General features: G+C 33.4%; 1 protein-coding gene across 1 annotated transcript; it reads left to right on the forward strand.

The window, feature by feature from the left end:
- The first annotated feature begins 6,370 nt into the window (after nucleotides 1-6,370).
- LOC127792264 (homeobox-leucine zipper protein MERISTEM L1-like) lies at nucleotides 6,371-9,563 on the forward strand. Its single transcript, XM_052322716.1, has 9 exons — nucleotides 6,371-6,452; nucleotides 6,608-6,663; nucleotides 7,109-7,549; nucleotides 7,632-7,733; nucleotides 8,009-8,209; nucleotides 8,326-8,479; nucleotides 8,651-8,922; nucleotides 9,010-9,105; nucleotides 9,231-9,563. Exons 1-9 carry the CDS (start codon nucleotides 6,371-6,373, stop codon nucleotides 9,561-9,563), a joined length of 1,737 nt encoding a protein of 578 aa, XP_052178676.1.
- The last annotated feature ends 585 nt before the right edge of the window (nucleotides 9,564-10,148 follow it).

The following is a 10,148-nucleotide window of genomic DNA, read 5'->3' on the forward strand; positions in this document are numbered from 1 at the left end:
GACACAATTATACGCGGCATTATTATTAATGCCCTAATAGTTAAAATACTCCAATAAACTATCTATTAAGACATTTTTAAATGCCTCTTAATCTAAAATTTGTTGTAGTGTTAACAGCTTTTAATGGTGACTCAATGGTCATTCATCCCTCGTAATCACGGGTGGATCTAAAAATTTATGTAAGGGGACATTGATTTTTTTTTTTTTTTTTTGAATGTAAAATTGTACATCATAAATTTTGGGATAAATTGTAATTATTTTTGGACTGATTTATTATTAAAATTTATTTCTTACATTAAAAAAATATTTTTTATATTAAAAATTAATTTTTAAATATAAAAAATAATTATAATTATGAATTGCCTTGGACTTCAGGCTGGGCAACTCACACGTGGATACGCTCTTACTCATAATAAATAAAATTCAAATTCAAATTAGTCCACGATTTTTCAACTATGATTAATCAAACTTAATTTTTAATTTATATCCTTATTATTTTACAATTCTTTTAATTACAATCAATCAGAACTAATTTTTAATTTGTGACTTTTTTAGTCCAATATAAATCCAAAATAAACATCTTATGAGCATGTAGCATTCACTCAGCCCAAACGGAAAAAAAATAATTTATTGTGTTAAAATATTTTTTATATTTACTATACTAAAATAATTTTTAAAAAAATTATTGTAATTTTTTAAGAAATAATTTACTGTATTAAAATAATTTTTTTATAATTTTTTTAAAAAATAATTTTCGTAGTTTAAGTCTATTCTAGTGTTGCAGTATTCTCGGTTGAAAGTCAATACATAGGATGAAGAACGAGAATAAGAAACTAAGGTTGCGTTCTCTTTACTGTTTTCAAGTCATTTTTAGTTTTCAGTTTTTTAAAATAATGAAAACGCGTTCTCTTTGCTATTTTTAAAAATGCATTTTTGAAAACAAAAAAAAAAATTGTAAAGAAAACTCAAAACAACAAAAAGTTGTTTTGAGTGTTTTCATTCAAAACAAACTCTAAACTCAAAATACATCTATTTATTTATTTATTCATATTTTATTATTGTAATAGAAAAAAATATTACAAAATTCATTAACTTTAAAATGTATATATATTTTTAATAATATATTAACATTAAATATTTATAATTTACTTAATAATCAAATTTATTGAATAAAATATCATTAAAAAAATATTTTCAAAATTTCAAAGAGAACGCGTTTTCTAATTTTCTGTTTTGAAAAATAATTTTTTAAAATAATAAAGAGAACGCGTTTTCAATTTTCTAAAAACAGATTATCAAAACAGAAAACTGAAAATGAATTCAAAACTCAAAACTGAAAATTGAAAAGCAAAGAGAACGCAGCCTAACATTTTTTATATCATCTCGCAATTGAAAACGTCATAAGCTAATACGGTCATAAATTAAAAATTAGGTTTGATTGATCGTAATTGAAAAAATTATGAACTAATTTGAGTTTTAATCCTAATAAATATGAAGTCACAAGTTTAAATCTTTTCACGTCCATTCATGTGGACATTTTTTTTATCTTTTATATATCCAAAAAAAATTAGTGTTAATAACTGTAATAAATATGAGTTCTATTATAAGTTACTTTACTTTTTACAAAAAAAAAAATTAGGATCTCTTTGCCTTTCGTTATTAAAGAAAGGAAGTAGTTTTGATTTAAAAGCAAAATTGTACTTTATCAAACTTTGCTTTTCTAAAACTTAAAAAAAAATATATATATATATATATATATAATGTTGAAAGACACAATCATATCAAATAGACTCTTAAATTTGGGAAAAGACATAAATATGCCCTTCAACTTTAAAATAGATCCCTTGTGTCTTTAAACTTTTAATTTTGGAATAATCACACTCTTTTAACCTTTGATTTTATAACAGTCACACACTTTTTGTCCATTTAGTAGAGTGGGAGATTAAAAAGTGTACAATAGCTAAATTTTTCAACTTTTTCTTCTTTCTTTCTCACCATCATTGACCTTTTGCCTTCCTCATTGTCGTCGACTAACCCCTCGCTTTCCCCATCGTCGACCAACCTCTCTCCTACCTCGTTGCCACCGACAACCTCTTGTTTTCCTCACCGCCGTTGACTAACCCCTTTTCTTTTCTTCTACAAACTAATCTATCTCCTACCTCATCGCCAACTGACTTCTCGTTTTCCCACCGTTGACCTACCTCTCACTTTTTTCATTACCGACCAACCATGGTCTTTCATTCCTCATCGTTGACCAACCCTTGTCTAGCATTTCTCGCCACCGACCAACCCTGTTTAAAGTTGAATCGACCATGATGGCAGCTTATCCCAGTTTGTGTTTGTGAATTGATGACACCACCGAACATATTTGAGGTTAAATCAATTCGTGTTGCACTAAAACAGCAACATCGAGCAAGAAATTGTTGATTTGTGTTCATGAATTGATGACGACTCAGCTCAATTTGTGTTTGTAAATCGACAACCGTACCAAGCAAACAGGGTTGTGAATCGACAGCGTTAGCTCCGCTGTTTTTACCTTCTTCCTCCGTGAGGCTAGAGTCACCAGCTTAGACTTCCATTGAGTCTTCCACCGCTGACCCCGTTTTCGTTATGCACCACATCACACGTGACGCCCTCTCATTGGCATGGTTAATGCCATGTCAGACCAATGTAACTCATGCACAACATGTTGGTAGGTGAGGTGTGTGATTGTTACGTTGAAATGTGTGATTATTTTAAAATTAAAAGTTCAAGGACACAAGAAGCCCAGTTTAAAGTTAAAGGGGGCTAAATAGCTAAAAAATCAAAGTTAAAAAAGGCATATTTATGCCTTTGCCCTTAACTTTCTAAGAAAGGCCTAAAAATGTCATATTCTTGTCGAGACTTTTTAATTATCTTATAATAAGATTAATGTATCATAAATCTTATTTAATATAAAATAAAAGTGATAACTATTCGACCAATTTTGAAGTTTAGCAAAATTACACATGGTGTCCTTATATTTTAAGAAATTACATCAACCTCCACTTGTAACAATAGCAACATCAACTGCCAGGTTTGTTCGTATATATATATATATATATATCAATATATATGTTTAGATTTTTAGAAAAAAAATAAATTATGTATATTTGGGTAAATCACAATGAGAATACAAAACTTGTAGGTTTATTAAAATTTTAAAAATGAACTTTTATTTTTGTCAGTTTAGTAATTGAATAATATCAACTTTTGGAATTAGTTGATCGTGATTCGTTAATCCGCACTGAGAGAATAAACACGAGCGCAAAGAGAAAAAACAAACAGAAACAATAACAAGTTGCACACAAAAAAAAAAAAATTACGTGGTTCGGCCAAAACGATACCTAATCTACGACTATTCCTCTGGTTATTCCGGTAGAGTAACTGTATATTATTGCTCATGTCTATATAATGGTTTTTGACCCCTATTTATAGTGTGGAGTGTTTACAATTTGAATAAATTCTAAATGTAAAAGGATTCTGCTCTATGGATGGCATTTCCTTATCGTCTTCGAATTATCAGGAACAAACGCCGTGATTTTAGGGATTTGATTTGCCTTAGATAAGACAGGTGAATATCACCTCCAATTATTTTGTGGTCTTTCTGTTATGCGAGCTAGGCGGTTCGGCCTACGAGCTGAAAGTATCACTGGAAACTCGCTTGGTTCCACAGTCTGAGATTGGGTTTCAACGTTGTGCCTTGCTCTGACGACCTTGGCTTTAGGCCCGTTGGGCTTCGGGAGATTGGGCCAGTCCTCTGCACTGTCTCCAGCCCATAAAAAATGGTCCGTAAAATACTCATAACAAATTTCTATGTTTGTTAGTTGGAGAGAACATTCAATTTGTTTGGTTACAGAATCGACAGAATTGCTCAAATTGAATATAATGAACATAGTCGAACTGACCAAATAGATGCTCAAATTGAAAAACTCAAAAGAAATTAAAAAAGATCAAGAAAACTTAAAAAAAATCGAAAAAAAACCGACGTCTTGACATTTCGATCGGTTTGATTATTTTAACTTTTTTCAATACAAAGACTAAACCGAACTAAAATAATAGAAACACTCAAACTTGAAAACTGAATCGAATCAACCTACAGGTTGAATCGAACCAAATTGACAATTTCGACTGATTCGGTTCGATTATTTAGGTTTAACCAAAATATTGTTCACCCCTATTTATTACAATTTTATATCAAAATTTTAAATTTTGAAGTTCATTAATTGAATTTATAAATTTGTTGCAATCATAAAACACCTTTTGGAATTGCTAATTTTTATCTACAAATGATGACTTGGTGAATGAGATAGATGGTGATTGTGATTCTTTTGGTAATTTTTTTTTTTTTTTTTTCTGAAATCATAATTGTATTGCTAAAATGACATAGCAATTAGAAACCATGAACCTAAAAATAAGATACTATTATTGAAAATTTTAGCTTGTCACGTTATATTTTAATATAATGGCAACATTTAATGGGTAAATGACAATCTATAATTCAAACTAAATAAAAATAGGATACTACAATTGAAAAATGTAGCTTGTCACGCTATATTTAAATGGCAACATTTAATGGGTAAATGACAATCTATAATTTAAACTAAATAAAAATAGAATACTACTATTGAAAAATTTAATTCTTCACACTATATTTTAATGGCAATATTTAACGAGTAAACAACAATCTATAATTTAAACTAAAAAAAAAAATAGGATGCTATTGTTGAAAAATTTAGCTTGTCACGCTATATTTTAATGGCAACATTTAACGGAGTATACGACAATCTATAATTTAATCTAAATAAAAAGAGAATATTATTATTGAAAAAATTAAAGTTGCGTTCTCTTTACTTTTTAATTTTTAGTCTTGAGTTTTAAATTCATTTTTAATTTTCTATTTTAGTAGTCTGTTTTTAAAAAATTGAAAACACGTTCTCCTTGTTATTTTGAAAAACTATTTTTCAAAATAAAAAATTAGAAAACGCCTTCTTTTTGAAATTTTAAAAATAATTTTTTAATGATATTTTATTTAATAAATTTGATTATTCAGTAAATTAGAAATATTTACTAGTAATAAATTATAAAATATATATACATTTTAAAGTTAATGAATTTTGTAATATTTTTTCCATTATAATAATATAATATGAATAAATAAATAAATAAATGTGTTTTGAGTTTAGAGCTTGTTTTGGATGAAAACACTTAAAATAATTTTTTATTGTTTTGAGTTTTCTTTACAATTTTCTTTTTAAAAATATATTTTTAAAAATAGCAAAAAGAGCGCGTTTTCATTATTTTAGAAAATTAAAAACTAAAAATAATTTAAAAACAACAAAGAAAACGCACCCTAAAAGTTTGTTCTAAGATAAAAATTTGGTGAAGTTATTTATTTATTTATTTATTTTGGTTATCGAATGATTCCAAAATTATTGGCATACCAACTTTTTATCTGTGTTGGTTATATAAATTTTAACTCTTTGATTATTTTTATCTATAATCTCTATATCAATGACAGAGTCAATTAATTGCTCCCCCATTTAGATGAGCTCCCCCATTTAGATGAGCTCAGGAGTTTCGTGTTTGTAAGTATTGGTTGCTCTTCCATTTAAATCTCGAATCATGTTAGATGTACACTCATTTTGTACATTTTGAGCTACATAAGGGGGTATTATGACCAAAATATTCTGTGCTTCACATGCGCCTCATGTGCCTCTATGCGCCTCATGAGAGGCTTTTTTGTCATAATACCCCCTTATGTAGCTCAAGATGTATAAAATAAGTGTATCAATAGCATTTTCCTTAAATCTCACGTGGTCCATTAATTGTCACGTGTTTATTCAAATTTAAAGGTTAAAAATGATTAATGATGCTACCATTAAAGTCAAAAATACTTAATTAGGACTAGATAAGATTAAATCATACTAAACCCGTTCAATCTCAACCCTAACTAATTCTAATTCGGTCTTTGATTTAAAAATTTTAAGAACCCGATCTGATCCAAACCGAATGAACACCTTGATGGAAGACCAAACAACAGCCCACAAAGCTGACCAAATTAGTGAAGGACATTTTCATCATTTAATTATATATAGACGAACAAAGACCCAGCCCTTCACATGATATCCACTTTCAAGATTTCAAGGCGAAATTGTAGTTCTCAATATGAATGGTTATGAAAAGATAAGCCTCAGATGAAGGAAACAAACTGTTTCAACTAATCATCTTTCATCTGTATGTGATCACTGATCCCTCATTGTTATATATATAATCAAATCAAATCAATCCAACCCAACCCAATCACACACACACACACACATTCATAACACAAATATATATCTAGTCTCTGATGAAGAACGATGAAAGCACGCAGTCTCACGAAGCAAAGATGACAGAAGAAGCAGCAATGGCAGCAAGCCAAAGCCTGGCTTGTAAAGGCTGAGAAATAAGAAGAATAAGAAGACATGCTTGTAATGGGTACCTCTCTCTCTCTCTCTCTCTGTGATATATGATACCCACATTGTGAGGACCTTTCATCTATTGATCCTGATCCAGAATTGACATGGGGTTTTGTTCAATCTTTCAGATGGCAAAATGGACCCTGAAAACAAATTACGGTTGCAAGTCGATGAAAACCCAGAGGTAAAATGGCCTACTTCATCTACAATATGATGCATTCATCATGGTGATTGATGAAAAAGGGGGGGAAAAAAAACCCTAAAATCGAATGATTATATTCTGTGACAAAGCAAGAAGTGTCAGTGTAATGCGACACCCTTTTATTATCACAAACCAGAGATCTTCCCTCAATGATTGGAGAAAAGAAACCCTAAAAAAAAACACTAAAAACAAAGTGAGAAGCGTCATGCAATGCGACACCTTTTGTATTACCTCGCAAAGTGAGGAGCATCATGCAATGCGACACCCCTTTTGTTCTCTTCTCAAACATCGCAAAAGAGTGTCATATCGACGCCTAAAGATTTTCGTTACAACTAGGTCTGATATGCAACTCTCGACGTAAGAAGCCATCGCGATTGGTTATCGGTTTCTCTCTCTCCGAAGCATTTCTAACCTATCTTTGATGTAGGAAGAAGGTACTCCGGCGAGCAAGGACTTCCAGTATCTGGCCAGTTTGGAAATGGATTTTCCCCGAGCATCTGACCTGCTAATGATGGTCACAGTCTCTGCTGAGGTGAACAAGCCGAAGATCACGAGCCTCGCCATGTCCGCGCTCGAGGAGCTCACACAGCTAGCCTTGGGACAGGAAGCCATGTGGCTTGTTGATCCAAGCTCTGCAACTTATGTTCTTAATGAAGCTGAATACAGAAGCAGATTCAGCCGTCTTGATCCAACATTGGAGAAAATTCTAAGCTTGCTCAAGACAGAGGGCCCTGGGGAATTGCCAAACCTCAGTGGCATTGTCGAATCCTTCCCCATTGAGGATGGGCCATTGCAGAGACAAGCTTCTCAAGAGACCCAACTCGTTCACAGCGATCTGTTCCATCTCGTCGCCATGTTTATGGATGTCGTAAGCTAATCTTCTTCTTAATTAAGCAAACTTCTTTATGTGAAGAGAGATCTTAATTCCTTGTTGAAGAATCTGTTGCCAGGATCAGTGGTCGGCTGTGTTCTCATCTGTTGTGTCTAAGGCCAAGGTGTTGGGAGTTCTATCAACAGGAGAGAATGGCAGCCTTGATGGGGCTCTCAAAGTGGTATGCTATAAGTTATTTTATGTTGTTTCCAATTGTTGGCAATTTATGAGCTCCATGACAATAAAATGACTTTTCCCCGACTCTCGCAATGCTACATTGAAGTTGTGTGACAATAAAATGACTTTTCTCGACTCTCACAAAGCTAAGTTGAGGTTTCATGGCAAAGCACTCTTTGTCACCTTCTAATTAGACAAATTTTTCACTTCTTAAATGTTTTAAGTTTATCTTCTTTTAATTAACATATTGGCATGCTTTAACAATTGAGCTTGGTGCAGATGATGGCAGAATTTCATGTGCCTTCACCACTTGTTCAGACTAGGGAGAGCTACTTCTTGAGGTATTGCAAGCAGCTTTCCTCAGACACCTGGGCAGTGGTTGATGCTTCTTTGGAAAGCATTTTCCCTAACCCAGCAACTAGGTTTATAAGAAGGCCATCGGGCTGTTTGATCCAGGCATTAGGAAATGGATGCTCAAAGGTGAGAGCTAGAGAGAGAGAAAGAGATTACATATTAATCCAAACTCATTATATATATATATATATAGGCCTAATTAGTTGTGATTATATAATCTGGATTATGGGAAAAAATTGTAGGTCAAATGGATCGAACATGTAGAAGCCGACAACACGACGATCCATTACTTGTTCAGGCGAATAGTAGCCACTGGTTTCGCGTTCCATGCGACCCGATGGCTTGGGACATTAGCACGCCAATGCGAACGCAATGCTGCACTCATGGACCATCGTGGTAAGAACCATTAATGCTCCTCTTCTTCTTACACGACAAGAACGTATATTTATATATTAAACCTTAATCTCACTATGTGCGGGTGGGATCGACTATAGAAATTTAGCTCGCCCTTTGCCATGTAATGGAAAGATTAGGACTACATTCATAGCCATTCTTGTTGCTTCACAGTGATGATACTTCAAGAGGGTAGGAAGAGTCTATTGACACTAACTGATCGGATGATGAGAAGCTATTTCAATGGCATAAGCGCCACCAGAGACAATGTGTGGAAGCCCATTCCGGTAATTGGTGCCGAAGACATCCTAGCGACAACCCGATACAACTTTGATGATCCAAGAACACCTCAGGGAGTCGCCATAGCAATCGCCACCACGATATGGCTCCCCACGACACCCAAGGGTGTTTTTGACTTCCTTCGAAATGGAAATCTTCGTAGCCAGGTAGGTATGCTCTTCATCAAACAAGTTTAGCACATGCATGCATGCATGTAGATCCTCGCTCATCAGCAATGGTTGTTTTATATGCAGTGGGATCTGCTTTCTCTCAACTCGAATGCTAAAGAACTCGTTCACATTAATACTGGTTCTGACCCTGCAAACAACGTATCGATCATAGCAGTCGATGTAAGATTAACTCGAACATCTTATCATTTTAAGTCTTTTAACTGATATCCAAACTTAAAGAAAGGTCTGGTTGGTTAATGTTGATCTAAGTACTAACGGATGATGGATACTATGCATGGAAGTAGACTTCACCATTGATATATTACCTGCAAGAGAGCCAGGCGAGCCCAACGGGCTGTTATGTGGTTTATGCTCCCATCGAAGTACTGGCGATGAACTCAGTGTTGGCTGGCGAAAGGACCGACGACATTCAGATCTTGTCATCGGGCTTCGCGGTCCTGCCTGATCGACCTACGCTGGGGGAGGAAGAAGCCGGGGGGACTCTCCTAACGATCGCGTTTCAGATATGCGATAAAGAGGCATCGACAGCCGAGTATCTGCCTCCAAAAACAGTGATAACACTTCACACCATCATCTCTCAAACTGCTTCTTTGATCAGGACTGCAGTAATGCAATGAGACATATATATATATATATATATAGGAAATTTGTTAAGTAGGTAAAAGCAATGAATATGGTTGTTGTTGATAGCCTCTTGATGAATTTAGCCATGACAAGTGATGTGTTTGTGTGAGAGATTCATTAGGTTGGCGTAGGCGCCATGACATAAATTGATCATTTCATATATTGTTCTATGTAAATGCTACATGACAATATATATATATATATGCAACCTTTTTTATTTCCTTTTCTTTTTTTGATTTGACAATATATACATATAATTTATGTATATATATGTGTGTACCAATACCATAGCACCTAAACAACTCTACAGCCCAAATTACAGTCTAGATCAAATGCACCACCTAAGACTCTGCATGCTCCTGCTCACTACAACATCTATTGTTACGCTCACGATATAAAAAATAAACCAACCCTTAAAGCACTAAACAATGAGCTACCTGTCACGAACCCTTGTCTTTCTTTCTGCTAGAAACTCACAACACTCCTTGATTCCATTGTTGCCAAGGCCAAGCAAATTTGGCTTTTCTTCGGGGAAAAAATAAAAATTCCTCGCGAACAAGCATCCAAAGAATAATGTG

This window comes from Diospyros lotus, chromosome 15 (genome assembly GCF_014633365.1).
Source record: "Diospyros lotus cultivar Yz01 chromosome 15, ASM1463336v1, whole genome shotgun sequence".
Classification (NCBI taxonomy): Eukaryota; Viridiplantae; Streptophyta; class Magnoliopsida; order Ericales; family Ebenaceae; genus Diospyros; species Diospyros lotus.

Bases quoted from the DNA above. Each gene is read 5' to 3' on its own strand.
- LOC127792264 (XM_052322716.1), top strand. From the start codon at position 6,371: ATGAAGAACGATGAAAGCACGCAGTCTCACGAAGCAAAGATGACAGAA. The intron at 7,734-8,008 runs GTATGCTATAAG...AGCTTGGTGCAG, and splicing joins TTGATGGGGCTCTCAAAGTG to ATGATGGCAGAATTTCATGT. The intron at 8,210-8,325 runs GTGAGAGCTAGA...AAAAAATTGTAG, and splicing joins TAGGAAATGGATGCTCAAAG to GTCAAATGGATCGAACATGT.